Source organism: Ictalurus punctatus, chromosome 16 (assembly GCF_001660625.3).
Source record: "Ictalurus punctatus breed USDA103 chromosome 16, Coco_2.0, whole genome shotgun sequence".
Classification (NCBI taxonomy): Eukaryota; Metazoa; Chordata; class Actinopteri; order Siluriformes; family Ictaluridae; genus Ictalurus; species Ictalurus punctatus.
The window spans coordinates 19,354,869-19,382,002 of record NC_030431.2 but is presented as its reverse complement, the minus strand read 5'-3'; the positions used below and the strand labels follow the sequence as shown (position 1 = coordinate 19,382,002).

At 40.6% G+C, this 27,134-nt stretch overlaps 3 protein-coding genes across 5 annotated transcripts in view; all 3 read left to right on the top strand.

Moving 5' to 3' along the window:
- Window positions 1–4,546, top strand: part of ror2 (receptor tyrosine kinase-like orphan receptor 2) — a 78,049-nt gene extending 73,503 nt beyond the window's left edge. For 2 of the 3 annotated variants that reach the window (XM_017489981.3, XM_053686891.1), the window contains exons 6-9: window positions 303–617; window positions 1,178–1,435; window positions 1,562–1,764; window positions 2,138–4,546. In XM_017489981.3, the coding sequence (XP_017345470.2) occupies window positions 303–617; window positions 1,178–1,435; window positions 1,562–1,764; window positions 2,138–3,565 (2,204 nt within the window). In that variant the 3' untranslated portion in view covers window positions 3,566–4,546. The remainder of the gene's footprint in view (window positions 1–302; window positions 618–1,177; window positions 1,436–1,561; window positions 1,765–2,137) is intronic. The other variant, XM_017489982.3, reaches the window with a different exon arrangement.
- Window positions 4,547–8,574: 4,028 nt separating this feature from the next.
- Window positions 8,575–14,292, top strand: nfil3 (nuclear factor, interleukin 3 regulated). Its single transcript, XM_017489912.3, has 2 exons — window positions 8,575–8,749; window positions 12,265–14,292. Exon 2 carries the CDS (start codon window positions 12,391–12,393, stop codon window positions 13,768–13,770), a length of 1,380 nt encoding a protein of 459 aa, XP_017345401.1. The 5' UTR covers window positions 8,575–8,749; window positions 12,265–12,390; the 3' UTR covers window positions 13,771–14,292.
- Window positions 14,293–18,367: 4,075 nt separating this feature from the next.
- The window catches only part of auh (AU RNA binding protein/enoyl-CoA hydratase), a 37,880-nt gene continuing 29,113 nt past the window's right edge, over window positions 18,368–27,134 (top strand). The window contains exons 1-6 of the mRNA XM_017489759.3: window positions 18,368–18,645; window positions 20,123–20,190; window positions 20,305–20,392; window positions 20,579–20,665; window positions 24,641–24,733; window positions 25,924–25,980. Coding sequence (XP_017345248.1) covers window positions 18,432–18,645; window positions 20,123–20,190; window positions 20,305–20,392; window positions 20,579–20,665; window positions 24,641–24,733; window positions 25,924–25,980 — 607 coding nt within the window. The 5' untranslated portion in view covers window positions 18,368–18,431. The remainder of the gene's footprint in view (window positions 18,646–20,122; window positions 20,191–20,304; window positions 20,393–20,578; window positions 20,666–24,640; window positions 24,734–25,923; window positions 25,981–27,134) is intronic.

The window sequence follows — 27,134 nt, the reverse complement described above, 5'->3', positions numbered from 1 at the left end:
GTAGTCCTGCCAGCTAACCCTATTTTTTAGTATGCTTATTTAAAGAACCTAATTCATATGATCAGAAAATATGTAACTTTCAGTATAAGTTTCTGTGAGACCTTGAATTAAAGCAGTCACATGCTGGGATAGTGGTGTGAAATGACTGGCTGCTATAAACTCTTATAAAGCTCTCAAGTGTTTTGTAACTGTTAAACCTGACCTCTCATTTAACACCCAATACCGTCCATTACTTAAATATGCAGTAACATATGTACCTGCACCTTTGCCTCACCTCTCTCCTCCCTTTTTCTCATGCCTAGCTGCATTTACCATGATTGGCACCTCCACCCAGCTGTCAGATCAGTGTTCGCAGTTTGCCATTCCCTCATTTTGCCACTACGTCTTCCCTCTGTGCGAAGAAGGCACGAGGGGCCCTAGGAGGCGCCAGCTCTGCAGAGATGAGTGTGAGGCGATTGAGAATGACCTGTGCCGTGCTGAGTACACCATCGCCCGCTCCCACCCACTCATCCTCATGCAACTGGAGCTGCCCAAATGCAAGCTGCTCCCTCACCCGGGCTCACCAGACGCTGCCAGCTGCATGCGCATTGGCGTGCCCACCAACCGTCTGGAGACATGTAGGTGGACCTGCCGTAATTCACTGGTGCTATCTTGAAGCCTGTTGTTGACAAGCTTTTTGTATTGCATTCCATAATTAAATGCCTGTGCAATGAAGCAAAGATTTCCAAAGCAGTCTTAGGACATTTTGAGCCAGTTTGCATTTTTGTTCTGTTTCACATTTCAGTAAACCTAAGACAAGCATAACTCAAGTTACCTGGATTACTTGGGTTGAGTGTAGAAGCTTAAGAAATAATGCCCAGTAATTTCTAGCAGTAAAGTGCTGCAATTAGGCATATTATTAAGAATATAGTATGACATACTGCATTGTTTGAGGTTGGCTAAACCCTTAGTGTTTGACAAGCATGACATGTCATAAGCAAGTTGAATGTCTAATGTAATAAGTGTGATAATTAATTTGTTGGAAGAATGAATCAAGAGGGCCCTCTAGTGGTCTTTGAGGTGGAGTTTCTTGGGTTTTTTTGGTATGTTTTTTTTGTTTGTTTGTTTGTTTTGTTTAGATTATTTGAATGTTAATTTTTGTCAATTTCTGCTCCCTAATTTTAAATCCTTGTGAAAGATTCTCCCTCAGATCACAGCTGTTACAATGACAGTGGTGCCAATTACAGAGGTGTTGTCAGTAAAACAACATCTGGCCAGCAGTGTCAGCCCTGGACAAATCAGTATCCCCACAGCCATCATTTGACACCTAAAGATTACCCAGAGCTCAGAGGGGGACACAACTTCTGTAGGAACCCTGGAGGACAAATGGAGGCTCCATGGTGTTTCACTCTTGACCCCCATGTGAGGATTGAATTCTGTGATGTCCGCCCATGCAGTAAGTAGAACCTCCCATCATGATTAATAAATAATAAAACAGTAATGTATCTACATATTAAAGACTTCTGTGCAGCTACTTGACCATTACTCAGTGTTATTTTGTGTTAATTGTTTTCAACTCCAGAGCCCCCTGAAAACATGAAGAAGGAGATATTGTACATCCTCATCCCCAGTATAGCTATCCCATTGGTCATTGCCTGCTTGTTCTTCCTGGTGTGTATGTGCCGTAACAAACAGAAGGAGTCAGTCGACACCCCCCCTCGTCGGCAACTTACTGCTTCTCCCAGTCAGGACATGGAGATGCCACTTCTCAATCAGCACAAGCAGGTATTACTCTCACCAGTCCAGTAGCTACACCCTTAAGCTAGACGTGATTTTGTTATTCTAACACTGAACATACTCTAAATTGGGTCAACATAATATGATTAGACATGATATTCTAGCGGTTGGTTATTTTAGACATCGGTTAGAGCTTGTTTTCTGGTTATGAATGCAACATAGTAGGTAATCAGTCATATTCTGTAATGGCCTTGACAAGCAACTCATTGTCATTCAGTAGTATTCTCCACCCATAACGTGATTCAGGACTACACTAGGTCAACCACTGTGTTGGTAACATGAAGAGCACTCCATTTCATTTTATTATACAAAAGCTGTATACTTTAATAATATGTAAATCTGTATGATCTTTTCCTATCAGGCAAAACTCAGAGAAATCAACCTATCAGCTGTACGCTTCATGGAGGAGCTCGGAGAGGACCGCTTTGGGAAGGTCTACAAAGGTCACCTCTATGGCACAGCACCAGGAGAGCAGACCCAAGTGGTGGCCATTAAGACCGTCAAAGACAAGGATGAGGGAACACTGCAAGAAGAGTTCCGTCATGAGGCTACACTCCGGTCCAGACTCCAGCACCCAAACATTGTGTGCCTCCTGGGTTTGGTGACCAAAGAGCAGCCCATGAGCATGGTTTTCAGTTACTCAGGCCATGGTGACCTCCATGAGTTCCTGGTTATGCGCTCACCCCACTCGGACGTAGGCAGCTCTGATGATGACAAAACAGTCAAGTCAGCTCTTGAGCAGGCTGACTTCCTGCACATTGTCACTCAAGTGGCAGCTGGGATGGAGTACTTGTCCAGTCATCATGTTGTCCACAAAGATCTGGCTGCTCGAAACATTCTGGTCTGCGACAAACTCAACGTAAAGATTCTGGACCTTGGGCTGTTCCGTGAGGTCTACTCTGCTGACTACTACAAGCTGATGGGCAACAGTCCCTTCCCTATTCGCTGGATGTCCCCAGAAGCCATAATGTATGGCAAGTTCTCCACTGACTCTGACATCTGGTCCTATGGTGTGGTGTTGTGGGAGATTTTCAGCTATGGCCTGCAGCCCTACTGTGGCTACTCCAACCAAGATGTGATTGAGATGGTACGTAACAGACAAGTCCTCTCTTGCCCTGATGACTGCCCTTCCTGGATCTATACTCTCATGCTGGAGTGCTGGAATGAATTCCCGGCACGCCGGCCACGCTTCAAGGACATCCATGCACGCTTGCGCACATGGGAAAGCTTGTCCAACTACAACAGCTCAGCACAAACCTCTGGGGCGAGCAACACCACCCAGACCAGCTCTCTGAGCACAAGCCCTGTCAGCAATATCAGTGCTGCCCGCTATGTCACCCCAAAGAAGACCTCTCCTTTCCCACAGCCCCAGTTTATGCCTATGAAGGGCCAGATGAGGCCTATGGTACCGCCCCAGCTTTACATCCCTGTCAACGGTTACCAGCCTGTGCCCGCATATCCATACCTCCAGAACTTCTACCCCATGCAGATCCCTATGCAGATGCCCTCACAGCAGATGCACCCGCAGATGGTACCTAAGGCAGGCTCGCACCACAGTGGCAGTGGCTCCACCAGTACAGGTTATGTCACCACAGCACCATCCAATGCATCCGGCACAGAGAAGACCGGCCTGCTGAGTGAGGATGCTAAGGCAGCTGAGGACAACATGGCTGATGGAGCTTCCCAGAATGGTCTGCATAACGATGACACATCTGTCCCTGAAACAGAGCTTCTAGGGGACAATGACAGCCCACAGATTGATGACAATGAGATGCATTCGGAGGCATAGGCAGCTTTTTGGGACCCAATGACAGCCGAGAGCTGTTCTCTGAAGTGTGACTTTGTAGCTTCTGCCAGCTTAACCACACAGTGAAGGGAAATCATTGATTGAGACAAAAACTGAATGTTATTTATGGGTTCGTGGCAGTCACTAAAACAACTTTTTTACTTTAGGAGGCTATACCTCTAGGTCTGGTGACGGCTGTACCCTTATGCTGCTTTTCAGCTGCAATGAAGAATCTAACTTCTCACCTTTTGACAGTAGGTGGGTTGTTGATGTGACACACTGACAGTGTTCTTTTTTTCCTAATCAGATTTGTTGCAAAGCCATTCAGAAGAATTTGAGTTCTTACTGTTGCTGTGCAACATGGACCATTGTATCTTTTTATGTGGATTATTGTAGTTGCCATCAATTCATTTGATCAACTTTTTTCCCCCCACTTAAAACAGTTATATAGGAATTGTTAGGCAATCTGAGTGCCTTATGTTTATCTCATTTTCAGAAATAATGAGAATGAGATTTGCTGTGTTTACTACATTGAAGCTTACATTTTTTTTATGTCTCACTGAAACTGAATGTTTCCAAAGGGTTAATATAATGGAGCACCTATTTTAACTGACAGACTCAAAACTATGCAACGTTCAGTGCTAAACTGCCTTACATATTATCAGGACTTTTAGAAAAAGTGAGGTGGCCCCTAAACCTTTGTGTGACCTTTTTTTTAAATACTTGTTTTTAAGGTTAAAACTCTGTTGTAAAGATTTGTAATTTATAGCATTGATTCTCTTAAAGAAATTGATTTTTAATTTTTCTGTCTCTCTTTCAGATAATTTTGTTTAGCCAGTGATATTACTTAAATTTAGTTTAAAACCAAATATTTGCTTTTTTGTTTTGTTTTGTTTTTAACCAAACTGTTATAACAGAACTTAACCATATATTGTGTATGTGCAGGAAGAGGGAGTGTCAAATAAAGTGATAGGTGAAATATTGTATGTTGGGTTGTTTTAATTATTATTATTATTATTATTATTATTATTATTTAAAAATCTCTACAATAGTAAAACATTTTTAATATAACTAAAATGCAAATGACCTTTAATTGACTGAACATTTAATGAATTTCTTATGAACTACCCCCTCAACTATGATAGATGTCTGGAATTATCGAGTCTAAATGACTGGAATAATACGCCGTTAACACGTGTTTTAATCATAATTAATATATGCATAGCATTTATACAAGAATGAATTAGATGCATGGCGAGAACATGGAAATGACTTCAGGAGTGTCACTGGGGAAAAGGCTTGAGATTTACATAAACTGTCTGATATGTCTATAACTGCCAGAAATGTCCCTGTTCATGCTCGGATAAATGCACAGTGATTGTCGTTCCAATTATAAACTAGGAGAAAAGGAGCTAATGATCTTTGAAGGTAAACGTCAAGCCTGCACAGTGGACGTTTTTGTACTTTGCTGTTAAAAAAAGAGAGGTGTGGCCTACCTACATTTATCCCATCACCCTGTCCTATAGGCTTATTTTTTTTCCTTCGGAACTTTGCCAAGATTGGTTTAAAGCGTGCATCCTCACATCTGTGCATCAGATTAAGTGATCAGGTGCACGTGCTCCGTTTCTGCCACGATGTCATCCAGCGCTTGTTGTTCTGCGCGAGATGCAAACACTTACGAGGGGCACTGGAACTGCGAGCACGGATTTAAATGCGATTTAACCGTAAAGGCAAATGTCCCAACGCGTCGGAAAAGAGAGTTTACGCCAGACGAGCTGAAAGACGACAACTACTGGATGAAGCGCAGTCGAAACAACGAGGCGGCTAAGAGGTCGCGCGAGCGCCGGCGAATGGAAGAGCGGCTCCTGGAAGAGCGCGCGCTCCAACTCTTTCGAGAAAATGAGAAACTCAAAGCGGCGCTTTCAGCCATTAATTATCACGGTGTTGGCAAAGAAACTTCCCTTGATACATTCATGGACTATTCCCCTGTCCGAGAGCTGACACGGGACTCTTACCAGCGCTCTCTGGTGGACTTTCCGGGAGCAAACCGTATACCTCATTACGCTCTCTCTAGTCGGTGCGACTTCAGTTCTTACGACTCGGTGCCTCTCCCGAGAATGCAAAGCTTCTCTGCTGCTTCATTCCCTGCCGTGGATAATACTCACCAGAGAAACAAATACCTGGGAATCCACGCGCCCAGTGATGGAAACGTTCCGTCAAGCGCTTACAGCACCGTCCCATATGCAATTACTCAGAGAAAATGGGGTCAAGGGCATGCGCATCCTACCATGAACGTATACCCAATCTCTGCACCTTTCTCTCTAAATGAAATGGTGCCTAGTTACCAATGTCCTACAGGAACCACACCTAGATTCGCCGCTCATACACGCATGAATGAACCATACGTGGAGCAACGTTCATTCGTGACTGAGCCCAAAGACATTTGCAAAGAAAAGGAAATCGTCAAAGAGGCAGAGCCTGTCTCGACTTCGCCACTTTTGCCGCACAAACTGCGCTACAAAGTTAATAAAGCGCGGCGCGGTGGAGAGCGCGTGCTCTCCTCACCCGGGATTTCTCATTATATCCAGGAATAAATATGTAGATCACATGTGCTACACGATCTGCACCAGACATTATCATCTAGCCTACAGGTTTCTCATTAGTAAAGATGCTGTGTAGAGAAAGCTTAGGCATATGACGTAACCCACATTTTGGTATGTACTGATTTATTTAGCCTGCAAATAAAGATTTTGACATGACTACAGCCTCTGCCTTGTTTCTCTCTTCGTCTTCTGATAAGGTACACGTGATCCCAAATGGCTGCACGCTAGACATAAACTGCACAACAACCCATTAAAGCCACTTTAACTGCAAACAAAAAATACACAGGCCCACTAATCACAGATATGTTTTATGGGATAAATATAGAAATATTCAAATGTGCAATAATATTCCATTTATTGGAGCCATAGTCTTTTTTTTAGTTATTCCTGAATTTTCCAATGACAGAACATATTAGGTCATTACTTGACATTAGACATTATTTATAGGCCTGTTGATTGGAGTGATTACGGTTTGGACATATAGGTTGAGCAATAGAAGCCCTCATAGAATTTCTAATGTTTTTAATGGTTATAATGGAATTTATATTGGTTTTAATGGAAACTGTAATGGTCCCTGTGAATCTCTACTGGTAATTTGTTGCCTTCTATTGGTGGCAGGTTATGTTTAGTGGATACCATTAAGGACCAATAATGGTAATGGTTTTAATGCTTAGCTGATGGTTGGTCAACTAAGTAGTATTTGTAGTGAAAACCATTCGAATTTCTGTGATGTTTCTATTGTTTTTGTTTTCAGCAAGGAGGCTATAACTGTGTAGTAATATAACAATTCCTGTATTACATATTTACGCAATCTGCGATCGATTAATGACCGACGCTTAATAGTGCCTACTCGGTGTGGATCAAGGTCCTTTTCCAGAACCTTCACACTAACTGTCCCTCAGTGGTGGAAAGAACTTCAAACTCAATCCGGACCACAGAATCTGTCACTATCTTCAAAACACAGCTAAAGTCCCACCTCTTCCGTGTGCACCTAACTAACCCCTAAAATGCCAACCCAACATTATCATTTGAATTAAATAAATAAATAAATAAAAAAGACTGGCTCTTACACCTCTACACTGCGCACTTTGCTGTTCTAGAACTCAATTATAAATCTTGTATGGTATCACTACTTGTATTGTTCTCCGCTTGATATATCGCTTTGCTTGTATTTCCTTATTTGTAAGTCGCTTTGAATAAAAGCGTCTACTAAATGAATAAATGTAAATGTAAACATAACTGTGTTGCATCGGTTGCTTTCTGTCCCTGTGCATGGGCAGTGAGCGTGCGGCGTGACCTACTGACCTGCACAGTCCTGCTCAGAGTTTTATTTAATGCTAAGGTCAGCAGCTCTCTGCTTTATTTGCGTCAAACGCGTTTGTGTAATATAGGCTATATGCGCTTACATCACATCACAAGGCCGCTAAATCACTAGCCTGAGCGAGTGTATAAACGATAAGATATTAAAACGACGCATGCTCTCTGACCCAATTAGGTTTTAATTGAGTATTTTTTTTTTTTTTACTACTATTTACATTTACCTCTAGTTTAACTGACTCCGTCTTTATAGCCTAATGGCTAACATGGCTCAGTATTAAGTGACTTTCAAAGACTCCTGAGGCAATTATAATTTACTCCGCGGGACATTTTATAGCGGCTTGCTTTTGTTTTGTTTCTAAACAGCAGGAAGCTCACGGCACAAGACTGAGAATAAAAAGTGATCATGTGCGTTGTGTTTCTTGGACACTAGACGGCGCCATTGCTATTTCTGTAAGAACTGAAATAACAGAATGGGTTGAAGTGACAAGTAGTCTGTCATTTTTAAATAAATTAAAATTAAACGTTTCAGAATGTATGATTATAGTAGCCTATACCTACCGAGTGTTTACAAATGTCTTCAAGACGTTGATATTTGTGGTTGTACCATGCAGGAGTGATAGTTTGACTTCTGAGTTGTATAATTACAAAAGAAGCCACGTGACCATGATGTAATCTCACGGATCACCTTTTTGGTAGCTAATTGTTACATTACATGAGCACATGTTGACATTTTTTCTTCACTTTGAAAAAATTGACCTGGTTTACACTGAACGTGTGTGTGTGTGTGTGTGTGTGTGTGTGTGTGTGTGTGTGTGTGTGTAGCCTACTTTTTGATCTACATGTTATTCAGTGTTGTTTTTTTTTAACTGCAACACTTCATCTGGTCACTTATTCTCGCCGCATTGCTATCCCAACATAAAGTAGAGCCCCAAGTAGAGCTCAGCTCAATTCATTTGCATTAGATTCCCGATATATCCACGAAAAAGGCAAGGCATTGGTTCAAATCGGAAAATGCCGCGTTCTGATTGGATGAGAGGCCTGTCAGTCACAGCACGCTGCCAATACATTTCTTCAGTGACCTACTAACACAGATCCATGAGGCAGCAGTCAGTTCAGAAGGAAAACGCAAAGGAGGAACAGGGAAACATTACCTCACCGTTAACGGAATTTTAGGGCTGCTTATGAAACACATTATTTTTGAGCATTAAATGCTTTTTTTTTTATTCCTCTACGGACCACAAAAAATAGCTTGTGCTAATTAAAGGTAGGGGAATTTTTTCACGTATATTTCACCCTGAGTCATGTGGGCAGTTTGGATTGTTCAGGGCTAGTCTGTTACATATAGTAACTGTTATGCTTTATACTTTGTCACTTTCTAAAAAAAAATGTATCTGGTTTCGTATTATAGAGAATATTTGCTTGGTGTTGATGCATAACCTGTGAATGCATCCCATTTCCATACAAACTTGTATCATGTGGTAACTCTGCATGGGATTTGGTTAATATTCCGCGTGCTGTGTCCAAACCCGTGTTGATTTGTAACCATTCTAAGTATTTACACCGCACACTTCACCTACTGACTCCTTAAGCATTTGAACCATGTAGGTTGGAAATGTGACCACAGCCGTATGAATGGCATAGTGACCCATGCGGGTGGCTGTACACACCTCTGCTGATCTGTCCATATTTATTACACCATTTGTTTTTGCTGCTCCACTTACGAATGTTCATTAGGCTACAAGGTATTTCCTTTTAGGCGTAACGTTAATACATTGCATACGAATATGTAACACTTTGTTTGGTGTTTGGTTTAAAACAAACAAACAAACAAAAAAAAAAAACAGGGTCAGGATCTAAAAGCGTTGGAAGCGCATTTCCACGTAGCCATAATGCAGCCTATATATATATATATATATATATATATATATATATATATATATATATATATATATATATATATATATATATATACACACTATCTATTTATATCCCATCTATTTAAAGCGAATAGGGTGTTATTACACTTGTGACACGTAAGCTAATGCATGCATAAGCTTTATATGGCGACTAGTGACAAATTATAATCCATAGAAATGAAGAATAAAGGAATCTGGGTAGTGAATGAATACTACGTGTTATGAAAATAGTCCTCACTTTCTAAAAAAAAATGCAATTCAGGACTTGCATAAAAAAACAACAACCAGCTTTTATGGTTGCAGTTGGTTAATATATAACACCACAGAACGTCCCGTCGGTTACCAAACTCTGAAACGGGCGGCGTGTCGACTGGGATTATGAAGCGTTTTGTCGGAGCGGCCTGTCAAAAAGCATCAGCGTGCTGCATTGTTTAAACACTCGTGCTCGGTTTGCGTTTAATCACTCTTTCCAGTTCAACGTGTGTCCTGCGATTTGAATAATGGAGCCACACGAGCGTCAATAATCAGTCCGATTGTGAGGTGAACGAGAAATCAGACTGGATTACAAAAAAAGAGAGAGAAAAAAAAAAACCCCGCACACCTGAAATGTAAACCGCACTCGCGCTCACGTCTAGCCCAAACAAGATGATTAAACTGAGACAAAGCTGCGTCTCTATTACACCGCTGTTTAATCTTCCTGTTGCACGGTTCGAGCGATCCCCGTTTGTTTGCATTGTCTCGGTTCTGTTCAGCCACGTGTGACGATGGTGACCATGATGATGATGATGATGGCTGCTCTGCTCGCATTCCTTTGTTCTGCGCTCTGATCGCGCGAGGCGCACAGACCCGAACCTGAAACATTCAAAACATTTGCCACATAAGCTTAAGTTGGCTTGTGGGGGTTTGCGCGCGCGCGCGTGGGTGTGTTTGTGTGTGTGATTTTTTTGGGGGGGCTACATTTTGGAAGACACCGTATCAGCCCGTTGCAGGTACGGACACTTCTGAAGCCGTCGCCCCGGTCTGAAACCTTTAGCCAAAGCGCTTGGGTTTGAAGGTCATTGCCATGACAGACCCTCATATGTGTCTAAACCGTTTATCACCATTCTGTAGTGTGTTCCACATGCGGATATAAGCTATTTTAGTCCTTATTCTGGTGGTTAGATAATGCTTAATGTGTCAAGAAAAATAGAGTGCAGATTCAATGTTACTCTTTTGCGTAACCGACCTCCAGGGGTGACGTCATGCGAGTGCTTTAGTGGCGCGAGTGCTTTAGTGGCGCTCGCGCTGCGCCGTTGCATAATTCGAAGAGGGGCACACCAAAATATTTTCGTTAAAAACACACACACACACACACACACACACACACACACACACACACACACACACACACACACACACAAAAGCGAACACCTAAGTATTGTTTATTTATTATATAAATTTAAGCAGGGTTAACCCAGTAAATTATTTTGGTGTCAAATCAGGTGAGCTGCTGTTGTTCTAGTAGTCAGGCTATATGATCCCTATCAAAGTGCCAGATACAAAAGTGTTGATCACATTTTATAACATATGCATGTAGTCAACAATGTAAACAATATGAACAAATAAATAATGAATAAATAAAATATGTAAAAGATAATTACATAAAACCAAAAAAAAAAACAGATCACAAGTTTTACCTGCTTCTTCTTCTTCTTGTTGTTGTATGAGGTATTTAATGTTTGCATTATATAACAAAGCACCTTGAAGTCACCTCTTCCATTTAGGCTATGTTATTTATGCTTTATTTATTTATTGATTCATGTGTAATTTTTTTTTTTACTGACCACTTTGAGAAAGATACAGGGAAAAAAAATCTTCTTGCACTGTTTTACCCCTGCCATGAGAATGTGTGAAGAAATTTATCTGGCACATACAAATCCTTCCAAAGCATATGGTTACATTTCTCCCATCCACCCACTAACACTTCTGAGAAAGTGTATACATTTATTCTAGGGATGAATTTCCAACAAACTGTCAAGATGTAATTGAGTTATGGTGTGCAAAAGGAGACCAATCCACAGAGTACTCATCAGGAATAGGTCGCTGTGTTATCATGAGTAGTGGGGTGTCAGCAACTCAGCAAAATTTGCATAAAGTTACTTTATCAGCTGACAAATTTGCTGAATGTCAATGAGCCAGCGGCAGGAGTAAGCCTGTCTCATACTCCGGGATGTCACGCCTCAGAAACACTGAGGAATTCAAAGTCAGAGAGCACAATGTGCTGCTGTCCCAAGCATACTGCTGGCCTTAGCCTCTGAACCTGGCTCACAAATACTCATTCATAACACACTGAACATGAACTTTTAAATAAGCATATATAAATTGTTATTGCTGTTTGTTATGGTTATTTTATTTGGAATGTTAATTTGTGCATTACTTGCTGATTAAAATTGTAGTTCTTCTAATTCTTCTAAAACCTAAGTGTCAGAGAAGAATATGACTAAGACGTTTCTCAGCAATTTATTTATATTAAAATAATAGAGTATAATCCATTCATTTAGTTATTCCCAATTACTTTTAATAAAGCTTTATGAAGGCTATTAACTTTCTTATGGGTGGAATCATGTTGCAGTCAGAGACAAATAGAGTCATAAACCACTGTAGGGTGTTTGAGTGTCTCATTGTACCTGATAAACACTGCCTGTAATAAGTCCCTAATTTAGAATGACTTATGATAGATGACTCATACTTTTCTTATGGGAACCAGAGATTCTTGTTTGGAATATCTGATGTCAGCCTTTATCAAAGTCAAACCAGTTTTGCATAACATATTATTATTTTATAAGTCATTTCTAAGAATGTTTTCTTTGTGTCTTTTCAACAGGTCTACCAGGAATCATTATCTGGCTCCCATGCTATGTCTAGCGCTTAGTTTATGATGCTGATTTGTCTATTCAACACAAGTGAGCACTAATGAGCTTATGCAATCTAGATCACTCCATTGTGTAATATGCAGGCCATTAAGAAAGAGCCATCCTACAGTGGAGATGATGACCTGGTCTTAGCCATGGCTCTGCAAGGCACAGACAGAGACTTAATCAATCAGAAACTGTCCAACATGCCCTTCAAGGCCAAACAAAACATGTGCCGCAGAAAGCGGGAATTTATCCCTGATGAGAAGAAGGACAATTTGTACTGGGAGCGGAGACGCAAGAACAACGAGGCGGCAAAGCGCTCACGGGAGAAGCGGCGGATCAATGATATGGTGCTAGAGAACAAGCTGATGGTGTTGGGTGAGGAGAATGCTTCACTCAAAGCTGAGCTTCTGTCTCTCAAGCTGAAGTTCGGCCTGTTGAGCTCAGCTGCCTATGCTCAGGAGGTGCAGAAGATCTCCACCTCTACTAAAGCTTTGTACCAGGAATTTGTGCCCCCTAATGGTGTCAAAGGCTCTTACCCCAGAGAGGTTGAGCCATCATGCTTGAGCAGTAGCTGCATATCAGTGATCAAGCACTCACCTCACAGCACCTTATCAGATGGATCTGACTCAAGCACTATGAACACATGCAGGACACCGGAAATCATCAAGCAAGAGCCATTAGAAAATGGCAACTACTCCAGAGACCGAGCCAGTCCATATGAACTGTACAGACATTACCTGAATAGTCCTTTCCCTGCAGGCTACTCTCAGCCAAATCCTTTCCTGCAGCTCACCAGGTCATCAAGTAACTCGCCACGGACCTCTGATGGTGATGATGGGACTGTGAGCAAGTCGTCAGATGGGGAAGATGAACAGCAAGTCCCCAAAGGTCTGACACCGTCCACTGCTGACCAAAAAAGCGTGATAGTCTCTGCTGTAAAAGTGCCAGATGCAATAGCTTCAGCCCTACCCCACAAGCTGCGCATCAAAGCACGGGCCATCCAGATCAAAGTAGAGGCTATCGATCCTGACTACGACTCATCTGGGAAGTTCTCTTCCCCCATCGACATGTCTGCACGGGCATGCTACCAGATGGGTCAGGGATCTACACCTGAATATACCCAGTCATCACTTAGCCCACTCTCCCTGCAGGTGAACAACGTCCAGGACTGGATCCAACAGCCTGAGTACTGGAACAAAGACCAAACAGAGGCTATGCCAAATGGCTACAAGAACAGACTTTGCCCTGACTCACCTGGGCCTGTGACTAACAAACTCGTTGTAGACCTTAAGGATGGCTGCTATGCCATCTCAGAGTCTGAGAACTTGTACTTGAAAAAAGGCATCGCCAACCTGTCAGCAGAAGTGGCCTGCCTGAAAAAGTTGATTGCAACACGGCAGGGTTCTGTTATCGAGTCCACGAAAAGCACTACTGAACATGACTTGGTATCTAAAGGATGTTACTCAAACTGAGGCGTCTCTGTTTGCACAGCACCTGTTTTCCACTGTGTCTGCTACTGCACCATTCCACTAAAATGGTGTCTAAACGCTGCAGTTCATCGAGATGAATAGTGGTTTTGTGCACATACTGTTGTAGATTGGCGTGTCCTCCCAGTGACTCCTTCTGGTAGACCAGAAGCCAAAATGTTAGGCTACTACATGCAAAGTTAATGCTGTCTTCTTCAAAATTTGTTGTACATTATCGTATGTTCTTTTTTGTTGTTGTTGTTTACAATAAATGTATGTAAGCACTGAAGCACCATTTTGTCTTTTTCACCTACACATGATGTATTGAAAACCGCATTGTACAATGAATTGTCTAAAGATTTTAAATGAACTGCAGATCTAGACTGTCAGTGCCTCCTTAATACTTTTACTTTTACTGTGCCATTTCTATGGAGGTTCACCATTTTTACCCTGTGTTCTCTTTGAGGAACAATAGGTAGCATTTTTTCATGTTGATAAACTGTCAATAAAATAAATATTTCCAAATGACATTATTGAATGGATTGTAATACTGTACATGAAATGTCTCTGGCAAATATGTAGTTCCTCCCAAGGTCAGGAGGAAGCTTGTTGTTTCCACAGTTGGAAACTGATTGTGTAATTGAACATGTGAGATATATCCTATTTCTGTGTTGAAACTAACTCTAGGAGAGTAATAGATATCATCGATATAAAAGACAGGTGAAAAAGCAGCTAAGCTCGGCTTATCAGTTCGGTATGACAACAAAAAAAAACAGTAGCTGCTCAACAAGCAAATCTTCAGTTATGCTAATCTGTGAAATCAAAATGGCTGTATTTGCATAAATGTCTGTGATCAAGTGATTTGGGAGATTTACAATAAAAAAAAAGTTAGGTCATCCTCTATTCAGCCATCATGAATGCATCACCATCATTTTTTATTTAATACAAACATGATCCATTCTAAAGCATTTGAGCGTCGGTTTAAGACCAAATTTGATTACATTATAATAGTAACATGACATATACAGATGGGTGACAAAATCTACACAAACTGCTTCAGTGCATCTTGGCAGAGATTCTACAAGTCTCTGGAACTGTACTGGAAGGATGATCAGTCTCAGTTGGTGTTTTGATGATGGTGGTGGAAAGGGCTGTCTAACACATCGCTCCAAAATCTCCCACTGGTGTGAGATCTGGTGAGGGCAACGGCCACAGCATATGTATCATATGTTATCATTTCATACTCATCAGACCATTCAGTGAGGTCTCATGTGCTGTGCACAGGGGTGGGGTCATCCTGGAAGAGACCATTCCCATCATTATAGAAATGTTTCATCATAGGATAAAGGGAATCAATCACAATACTTTTGTATTGATTTGCAGTTGCAAATTTGCAGATTGATAATTCTCTCTAAGGTGACAAATGGAGCCACCCTGTGCCAGCAAAACATTCCCCACAGCTTTACTTCACTATAAAGGTCAAGTCTTCAGGTCTATATTGTTCTCTTGGTGGACGTCATTCCTGCACTGCACAGATGAGAATATGGTGAAGGGTGATTCATCTAACCATATTGCTTTTTTCTCATTTTACTGACCTCTCAAATGTGCATTTATCCTTGTAATGAGTGGTCTATGCACTGCAACCCTGCTGTTATATTCAGGGGTGCTAGTAGGGTTTCTGAGCCCCCTGGCTAATTGTACTCCGGGCCCCAAGCCCCCACCCCGCAATTATCTTTTCTTATTGCCACGTGTAAAAACAATCATTATCAATAAGCATAACAATTACTGCATATTCAATAAGAGGCTATAAAGAACTAAATTTCAACAGTTTATTAAATTAACTGAAATTATGCATTTATAACTATATACAAATAACAGTACAAGTAATTAACACCATTGTACGCTCTCTCATACACAGACACTATAAAAACTCTGTCTGGATGTCTTTATAAGCTGTCGACTTGTACTTTCTTATTCCCCAAGTTCCAAGAACAATGAACTTTATTATTTTTATTTATTTATATTAATTTATTTGAGTGAATAATAAGTGTCATACACCAGCAGCTCCAGAAAGAATTGTGGAAATTAACTAAAACAGTGACAGGATCATTGAATCAGTGAGTTGAACTCTAAAATCAGATCGGTTCTATTCGGGAATGAATCATTCAGACTGGTTTTATCAACAGGATTCTCCAATTCACTGAAATGAACCGACTCAAACAAACGATTCACTTACGAATCGGACATCATAACAACACTTCTCTCATAAACTTACTCATGACAATTAAAGGAGATTTATATTCAATTTAGATCGATTTCCCACAGAAAGCTGTCGCAAGGCTTCGAAAAGGTTGAATATATACAACACTGAACTAGTTTTACTGTCGCTTGGTGCGTTTCGATTTTATGTAAATTATAACAGCTTCATACGTGACACACATGCACTTGGGAGAGTCTGAGAGCATTCATTATAGCATGCTTCTTAATAGATTATTGTGCAAAAAGGCCATTTAAATACCAAAATCATACTGGACAGTATGGGGTTCTGCTGGGCCCCTTAGAATCGTCCTAATCTACCCATCCCCCCCACGACGCCCTTGGTTATATTACTGTCTGTGTAGTTGGTCCGCTTACGCTGTTTTTCTGTTTTTCCTTACATACTGTTTTCGACCACAATTTCCACCCTATTTACTCACATGTTGCCCATAAATCTAAATGAAGATGTTATTTTACTCACTATTCCTACTGAAACACCAGCCAGTTTTTGGGCCTGAAGCTCCTGCCATTCCAGCCCCAGTAATGAACTCTCTAACATCTTTTCCTTTTGCGATCATGTTCTAAAATCAAGGTCAACTCACCCTGACCGGCATTTTTCACACATACCACAGAGCATGGTAGAATATTAATTGCCTACTTATATCATGCATTTGCACCGGTTATGTTTCTCCACTGATTTATTCAGATTTTCCCTCTAATTTGTTATCACCATGTATGTATGTGTTCATATCCATCCATTTTCCACATCCACAATCCATTTTCATACTGCTTATCCTACACAGGGTCATGGGGGAGCCTGGAGCCTATCCCGGGAACTCTGGGTGGGAACAAGGTGGGGGACACCCTGGACAGGGTGCCAATCCAACGCAGGGCACAATCACACACACATTCACACACTACTGGCAATTTAGCGATACCAATCAGCCTACAACGCATGTCTTTGGACTAAGGGAGGAAACTGACTTACCTGGAGGAAACCCCTGAGGCACGGGGAGAACATGCAAGCTCCACGTACATAGGGCGGAAAAGGAATTCGAGCCCCCAAACCCAGAGGTGTGAGGCAAATGCACTAAGTCACCATCTTATGTGAGCATATCTTAGATCAAAAATATAACATAACATAGTCTGGGGGCAGTACCCTCAAGGGTACATCTATTACATGGTAATGTGAATGTAGTACACGTTTAAAAATGAGTCCATAATTGGACCGTAAGGACTGCTCTTGTGCCTTCAATTAGCTTTTAGAATAACACTTTAAGTAACACTTTCCAGGTAAAAGATACACACTAAGGTAGAAAAGGCATACCCTTAAGGGTACCCTTACCACCCTAGTGACAAGGAAAGGTACAGTTTAGTACCCTTGTTTCTGAGAGTGTAAAAGATCAAGTTATAACCTTTAACTGAACAGATTAAATAACTTGAGCCAATGTTTTTTTTATTGCAAGAAAAGAAAATGGCACTGCATTGAAATACAATAACATAACAAACAAACAGCTCAATCAGTATTCTTCAGAAACTTGCTAATCTTATTGTTATCAATGAGTTTAAGAGATTTTACAATAAGAGAAATCTCCACAAGAAAGACAGCAAATCTAGGCAAAAACTTGAGAAATTTGTTTTTGTGAATAAAAAATTTACAATGCAACACAAAGAAAGGAGCAACAAGATAAATAGTGTGCTCACTGCCAGAAAAATAAGGAAATATATATTTCAACAAAAAAATGTAATCATATTTTATAAAAGAAGATAAATAACAATTAAGTCCTCCCAAACATATTTAACCTGATTGCAGTGGTAGATTAAATGAACCAAAGTTTCTTCCTCAACTTTGCAAAATCACACAGAATTTAAGAGAGATCAACAAAAGAAGCAGTTTGTGAGTTGGTTGGACAGACATTATGTACAATCTTAAAATGTACCTCTCTTATTTTATTAGAAATTCTACATTTTTTCAGGGAGTAAACATGCTTTCTTCCAGTAAATGCTATAAAAAATAACTGTTCCAGAAAAATGTACTTGAGCCAATGTTGGGGGGAAAACACAATATTCAGAGGAAACTGCGTCATTAAGCACAAAAAGACAGATACGGTAAACAGAGGAGATTTAAATTACAAAAAAAAAATAGACGCAGCTGTGGATAAATCCCAAATAGTTCGCTAATCCCAGAAATGAGTGCTCTATATTGGCCATGAAATAATGATTTTACGCCCTACCTAGTTCTCGGTTTTGGACACGTCGAACGGGGAAATCCACAAATGCCTCTGGGACGCGAGTCACGTGACCAGCAATTGCGTCACTGCTGGTGCAAAGTTGAAAGTCATAACACGCAGGCCCCCCCCCACACACACACATACACACACACACTCTGTCTGTCTCTGCAGCGAAGCGGTATGGCGCTTCTTGTGGGGTCTAGAGTCGTTTTTCAGACGCTTCGACCCCAAACGTCGACGACTCTTGACTACTTTTGCAGATTTCAAGGTGTTATGCATCGCGCTGCAGCCGGAAGTGGTGGACTAGCGTGCGGAGCAGCGAATGGCGGCTTGCGGCAGTTTAGCTCCGACGCTAATGACCTGAGCGTTAAGTATTTGGACGGAGATGACTCAGGTAGACGCCAGCTGGCTATTCGTAGTCGCAGTGGTGTAGAAACATTGTTTCTACGATAAAGAGTTGTTTAAATGTCGGTGCATTTAGGCAAAACACTAAGCCGGTGCGGGTTTGAGCGTTAAAACACGTCAGTGCGCGAGAAGCTGGGGCTGTGGGAGAGAGATCCTCCTGTATCACACTGATCTGATCAAGCACCTGTCATGGTGGAATACTGCATATCTTCCTGTGGGTCACTGGAGAGTTAGGGGTGACCTCTTGCTCTCCTCACAAGACATCTGTTAATTTCTGAATGAATAAATAAATAAATAAAGACAATAATACTAATGTAGTAACTAAAGATTTCCATGGAGATGAATATTGATGAGTTCTTGTTTTTCGAAAGCTCTGCTCTTGCCAGGCTGAGTTTTTGAATGTCATTCATTCATTCATTCATCCATTCATCCATTCATCTTAACTGCTTTATCATGGTCAGGGTTGCAGTGGATCCAGAGCCTTTCCTAGTCCATCACAGGGGATCATGCACACTCATTCACACCTCAGGTGGATTTGGCATAACCACTCAACTAACTGCCATGTTTTTGGGAGGTGGGAAGAAACCGGAGAACCCGGAGGAAGCCTACACTGACATGGGGAGTAACCCAAACTCAGGATCCTAGCCTGGAGCTGGGTGGCAATGCTACCCTTGAGCTGCCTTAGGGGTCGTGCATAAAAACTCAAATGCATATAACCAAAAGTGGGTTTAAATCTGAGAGCTAGCAAGTTTGCTTGGGGTACCAGTGGTGCGCCAAGACTGCTGACCATAATCTTGGATTCAGTACACGCTTTCACATTTTCTATCGACTGTTTAGGTTTGCCCCTCTGGGTTGAGTGCTATGGCCAACCCTATAACAAAGGGTTTTCCTGTCAGCCCTTTAGGAAGTTATTGCTTAACCAAATAAGGAGTTCCCAAGAAGCAATTTCGGGATGCCCTCGGGATGCATGAAGTGAACAATTCCTATTTAGGAATAAATTGCCCAAATCAGTCCATACAGGAGTTTCCTTTTTTTTTTTTTTTAAAGTTGTTTTTAAGATTGTTGAGGCCAAAAATGCTTGATTTTGCTGTGGCTTTTTCCCCCCCAGAAAATTTTCCCAGTGATGTTTGTTGGCAAGTGAGACCTTTTAGCTGTACTCGTATTCGACGCATGTAAATTGAAGAGGGCTTTGGCTGAATGCATGTTTTGATGACGTCACATGACAAGTCTTGGCCCAATCTGAGGAAAATTTGTGGTAATTTTGAAAAATTGCAAGTTCGTCCGAATATTGCGGAGTTTGCTAGATTTTGCTTTATTTCTGCGGTCGCAATGAGATGTGTTAGAAATGTTACACTAGATTATACTCCTGTACAGAACAAACTGCCATAATTTAAAAGGATTTTACATTTGAAAGTGACTGAACATGCAGATTGCTTTTTGCTCATCGAGGTCTTCTTTATTTTTAGGGATCGTCATCTTTGGCCTTAATCGACCTAAAGCTAAAAATGCTATCAGTAAAAATCTTGTTAAGGAGGTAAGTATAATGTGCATTTAACGCAAATTCTTCTGTATGCATCACCTGTTGCTGTTGTTGGTCTATGAGATTGCATCGTGGGTGATTTTGTGCTTATTGAATGGTTTCCATTAGATGTCTGATGCTGTTGAGTCAGTGAAAAAGAACAATAGGGTTCGCTCAGTCATCTTGTACAGCATGGTGCCTGAAGTCTTCTGTGCAGGTATTTTAGTTTCAGTTTAGTTTGGGGGTTTTTTTTTCTCTCCAGGAAATGGAATTTAACATGTGATTGTGATTGTCAGCTCTGATTAAGGCTAGACAGTTTGGATTAATTTACTACAGTGCTTAGATAAGTATCAGTAGCTGGTACAATGCCAGTGTTAATGTTCTCATGTGTTTCCATGAACAGGTGCTGACTTGAAAGAAAGAGCCAAAATGCATCAGAGTGAAGTTGGGCCTTTTGTCTCTAAAGCAAGAGCACTTATTACAGAATTAGGTAAGTCAGTTGGGCAATTACTGTGATTACATAATTATCTATAATAAGTTATTTTCCAGTGGTCTTAAATGTTTAAAAGTCATTTGAGTGGTTGCACCATGTGTAACGTTGATCTGTTATTTTTCATTTTTCTAAAATGTATGTGCACTTAACTACAAAAAAAAAAGAAAAAAGATCTCCATCTGTACATTAAAATTACAGCTCGACACTGACAGCATAGCCGTAAAACCCCTTTTTATTGAAAAATAATAAACAAAAGTTGATGGTGTGATGTGGACTGGTGCAAGGTTTGAGTTACTATTACCATGGTCATGATGATTTTCCAATAACGTCACATAATGTGAAGTGTTTTAGTCTTTTTATATCAAATTGCTAGCAAATTTATAACATCGATGTTATGGAACGTCCCTGAAACAAGTAGTTTTACAAAGTACAAGTTGCAACTTCCAGCTTTACCTTTGACTGTTACCAAGCACAGACGCTGGAAACTCATTCCAAACAAGCTAAAGAAACATCTGTTTACAGAAAACATATTAACAATGTCAATACCATGCAATATCAATACCATTCCCCAGCGACCCTGTGTAGAATAAGTGGTACGGAAAATGAATGGATGGATAGATGGTTGTTTACCATGAACATAGTTTATATTTGCCAATATTATAAGAACACTTTCCTGTCCTGGGACATACTGTAAGTGTTTAATGTAGCTATAAAAGTAGATGCAGTTTATATAAAAAAGGTGCTTAAACTCCAGTTTAATGCATGTTCATCAACCTCATGCCCTCACCTTGTTTGGTTCTGCACTACTTTCCAACAACATTACCATAATGACTCAATCAACCCACACCCAAAGAAAGACTTGATTTTAACTTCAAAGGTGTGTTGAATTAGTAGGAATCTAAGCAAAGTCAAGTAGAATCATGTTTAATTGCATCATTGACATGCTGTGATTGTGGAGGGAATGTAAAATGCATTGCTTCACTGTTTCTTAGATAGATAGATCATCATCGAGTGATGAATGACATATCTCTCAGATAGTGCAGATTTCATTTATCCCTCCAGGAAATGGCTTAGAAACACATGCCTCTTAATTCTGCTCACTAGGAGCCATCTGTCAGTGTGTGGACCAGGTGTTGCTCTTCTTTACCTGCCAACAGTCATAAATGTGTTAATGGGTTCCTGAGAACTATATTTATATATACTTTTGAGTTGAACAACCCTACTTGCAACTTGAATTTATTTTAACTGGGAAACAAGTACAGTAAACAATGATGGGTCGGTGTGATACAACCCATCCCAAAGTTGATTGTTTTTCCTATAACACTTCAGCAATTTACAACTTGCTGGCAATTTCTCATACTTTTTTATTTCTTTTAAAATTATGTTTAATGTTGTGGAATGTCTGCAAAACAAGTTAGCTCCTGTTATCACTTACAGTATAGCAGCTCTAAAGTTGTTCCCTCACCAGACACTTTTTTTTCCTGTCTTTAAATTAATGACCAAAAACAATGCAGCTTGTCATGTTAACGAGAAACCACCAGTGCTGAATTTTAAAAAGTGTTGACACTGAAGACTCTTTTCAAACATAAATGTATCTCAAAAACACTTGAACATATCAACAATTATACCCCTTTTAATCCATTTATGTAGAGCATACAAGTCCCTGTGTAAGCTGTTAGAACAGAAATAATAACACATTTATACAAGCGCATTGAACCGTGCAGGTGGAATTACTGTCTGAGCTGCTGTTATAGAAAATTAATCAACACCTTCTGACCAAACAGAATTGAGCATTCAACAGCACTGTTGTATGATCTGTTGGATTTCATGCTGAATAAATTATGGTGGATTAGTTATACATTTTTATTCTCAACTAGATGCCAAGTTGCCAGTGTTTGAAAGCCTCCTCCCAAATGAGATTAAGTTAAACAGTGGTTCTTGTTCGTTTTAAGTATTAAAGCATCAGCCAAGAATAATAACGATAAACAGAATACTTGCATCCAGAAAGTATCCACAGCGCTTCATTTTTTCCACATTTTGTTATGTTACAGCCTTATTCCAAAATGGATTAAATTCATTATTTTCCTCAAAATTCTACAAACAATACCCCATTATGACAACAAGAAAGAAGTTTGTTTGAAATCTTTGCAAATTTATTAAAAATAAAAAACAAAAAAAGCACATGTACATAAGTATTCACAGCCTTTTCTCAATACTTTGTTGAAGCACCTTTGGCACCAATTACAGCCTCAAGTCTTTTTGAGTATGATGTTAGAAGCTTGGCACACATATTTTTGGGCAGTTTCTCCCATTCTTCTTTGCAGGACATCTCAAGCTCCATCAGGTTGGATGGGGAGCGTCGGTGCACAGCCATTTTCAGATCTCTCCAGAGATGTTCATTCGGGTTCAATTCTGGGCTCTGGCTGGGCCACTCAAGGACATTTACAGAGTTGTCCTGTAGCCACTCCTTTGTTATCTTAGCTGTGTGCTTAGGGTCGTTGTCCTGTTGGAAGATGAACCTTCGCCCCAGTCTGAGGTCCAGAGCCTTCTGGAGCAGGTTTTCATCAAGGATGTCTGTACATTGCTGCATTCATCTTTCCCTCGATCCTGACTAGTCTCCCAGTTCCTGCCACTGAAAAACATCCCCACAGCATGATGCTGCCACCACCATGCTTCACTGTATGGATGGTATTGGCCAGGTGATGACTGGTGCCTGGTTTCCTCCAGACATGACGCTTGCCATTCAGGCCAAAGAGTTCAGTCTTTGTTTCATCATGGTCTGAGAGTCCTTCCGGTGCCTTTTTGGCAAACTCCAAGCGGGCTGTCATGTGCCTTTTACTGAGGAGTGGCTTCCGTCTGGCCACTCTACCATTCAGGCCTGTTTGGTGGAGTGCTGCAGAGATGGTTGTTGTTCTGGAAGGTTCTCCTCTCTCCACAGAGACATGCTGGAGCTCTGTCAGAGTGACCATCGGGTTTTTGGTCACCTCCCTGACTAAGGCCCTTCTCCCCCGATCACTCAGTTTGGCCGGGTGGCCAGCTCTAGGAAGAGTCCTGGTGATTCTAAACTTCTTCCATTCACGGATGATGGAGGCCACTGTGCTCATTGGGACCTTCAATGCTGCAGAAATGTTTCTGTACACTTCCCCAGATCTGTGCCTTGATACAATCCTGTTTCGGAGGTCTACAGCCAATTCCTTGGACTTCATGGCTTGGTTTGTGCTCTGACATGCATTGTTAACTGTGGGACCTTATATAGAAAGGTGTGTGCCTTTCCAAATCATGTCCAATCAACTGAATTTACCACAGGGGGACTCCAATCAAGTTGTAGAAACATCTCAAGGATGATCAGTGGAAACAGGATGCACCTGAGCTCAATTTTGAGTGTCATGGCAAAGGCTGTGAATACTTATGTACATGTGCTTTTTTTTTTTCTTTTTTTTTTCGCTTTTTAAAAAAAATAAATTTGCAAAGATTTTAAAAAAACCTTTTTTCACGTTGTCATTATGGGGTATTGTTTGTAGAATTTTGAGGAAAATAATGAATTTAATCCATTTTGGAATAAGGCTGTAACATAAAAAAATGTGGAAAAAGTGAAGCACTGTGAATACTTTCCGGATGCATTGTATATTGAAACTGCAATTTATAATCTCTGGCTCAGCCCCACATTGAGTGACGGTTAATCCCTTACATGGGAAATTATATTAAATGTATTATTTCCATCATACAATTTCATGCTGACTGTGTCATAACACAGAACATAAGGGAAGTATGAAAGTCTCATAAATCTGAGTTGTCATTTTGTCTGTTTACCCACCTGGAGTTAATGTAGTATTTTATTTTCTTAGACCTTAGACAGCTGAATCTTATGTACTAATATTGGCTTAAATGTGAGCAGTATGAATTGTGAGAGTGCTCTGAATAACTACCACTACTACCGTTATTCTATACCATTATCCTTCAATCTGGGTTTAGGTAATCTACCCATGCCGACTATTGCAGCTATTGATGGAGCAGCATTGGGAGGAGGACTTGAGATGGCTCTGGCCTGTGATATAAGAATAGCAGGTAATACACCTACTGCACATACACTGTCGATTGAATATTAAAGTATTGATGTTGATTATGAGTTTATTTCTAGACATGAGATCTCCACATACCGCAAAGATAAATCAGGATTACATTATGTCGTGTATTCTCTGGTCCGACTGCATATTACATACAAATTAACCTGACAAATTAAAGGCCAGTGTCTGTTATGCTGTACAGGGCTTTTTTTGTGCTGATGGGAGTGTTCTCTTACAAGATGACCCTGCTCCTATTCACAGGGTTCAAGGGCTCAATGAATGGTTTGATGAGAATGAAAATTATGTAAATATTATGCTATAGCTCTCAGCCAAATCGAAGACATAGGAGATTTTAAAATGACCTGTTAGATGCTCTCCATCACCAACATCGAAATTCTAACTAAGGGAATCTCTTTGGGCTGAATGGTGTTCATTGTACCAGTACAGTTCCAGAGACTTTTAGTATCTGTGCCAAGGTGCACTAATGATGTTCTTGGTGACCCAACACCTTACTAAGACACTTTATGTTGGTGTTGCCTTTACCTTGTCATCCATCTGTGTGTTAGAATATAAAATAGTACAGATAGTAAATGTGCCACTTTGGTTTACCCACTGTGTGTGTGTGTGTGTGTGTGTGTGTGTGAGAGAGAGAGAGAGAGAGAGAGAGAGAGAGAGAGAGAGAGAGAGAGAGAGAGAGAATGAGTGAGTGAGTGAGTGAGTTAACACCCACATATGACACTGAGAGTGAACAGATGTCTTGCTTTCTCATCTCACACACCCAAGTTTGGGCTTGGAAATTTGCTCATGATGCCTTAGCACATATCCCACTTAACAGAAATGACACGCCATATGCTTTCACACTCGTCAGTGATGCTTCTTAAAGCACATGTTAATTTCGTTAGTGTTATAAATATATTTATTTTAGGGTTCATACTTGTTACCACTAGAGGGTTGCTATTTTAGAAACATCTTGGACAGAATTTAATTTAATTTAATATACAATATTATGTCTATGTAATACTCTTTGGAGAGACCAATTATAGGATGTAGGAGGTACTGAAAATATGAGAATGAAATTATTTTGTCATCATAAATATTCTCTCTCTCTCTCTCTCTCTCTCTCTCTCTCTCTCTCTCTCTCTCTCTCTCTCTCTCTCTCTCTCTTTCTTTACCATTTCACTTTCTATGTAGCTACATCTGCTAAAATGGGACTGGTTGAAACAAAACTAGCCATTATTCCGGGGGCAGGTAAGTCTCAGTTCCTATGTTAGAATTTTTATTTCTACAAATTAATGCATTCAATTAAAACATCTTCATGTTCAGGTATTTGGCTTTGGGATTTATTGTATTATGTGCTGTTATGCATCAACCTTAACATTTCATTGATAGCATGATGCTTTTTTTAATTGGACTTGGTATATATGGCATATGAATGTGGTTTATGTATTGAACATGGCATAAAATCATGCAGATACAGGTCAAGAGCTTCAGTTAATGTTCATATCAAACATCAGAAAAGGGGAAATTGAGATCACAGTGACTTGCCATGTTCTTTGGTACCAATCAGGCTTTTTCCACAGTCCAGTTTTGGTGAGCCTTGCCTCACATTACCGTTCTTGGCTTTCGGAACCTTATGTGGATTTCTGCTGTTGTATCCCACTCAAGGTATGATGTGTTGTGCATTCTGAGAGATGAGATCTGCACTCCATGGTTGTAAAGAGCAGTTATTTGGACGGCTGTGGCTCAGGTGGTAGAGCGGGTTGTCCATTAATCGTAGCGTTTGCGGTTTGATTCCTTGCCCACATGACTTCACATGCCGAAGAATCATTGGGCAAGACGCTGAACCCCAAGTCGCTCCCGATGGCAACCTAGCGCCTTGCATGGCAGCTCTGCAATCATTGGTGTGCAAGTGTGTGTGTGAATGAGAAACAGTGTAAAGCGCTTTGTAGAACCACTAAGGTTAAAAAAGCGCTATATAAGTACAGACCATTTATTTCAGTTACACTATTTGGCCAAAAGAATGTGGACACCTGACCAATCACACCTATATTTGCTTGTTGAGCATCCTCTTCCACATTTAGTCCCCCCTTCGCTGTTATAACCTTCACTCATTGGGAAGCCTTTCCACTAGATTTTAGATTGCGTCTGTGGGGATTTTCCCATTCAGCCACAAGAGCATTAGTGATATCATGCACTGATTTCGGGCATGAAGGTCTGGCATGCAGTCAGTGTTCCAATTAATCCCAAAAACATTCAGGGGAGTTGGGTCAGGGCTCTATGTCAGGGTTCTTTCTTTAACAAGGTGTTTCCACCAATATAACTGCTGTTCTCTGGATGTATTTGTTTTGTTTGTTTGTTTGCCAGAATTCTCTGTAAACTTTATAGACTGTTGTGCGTGGAAA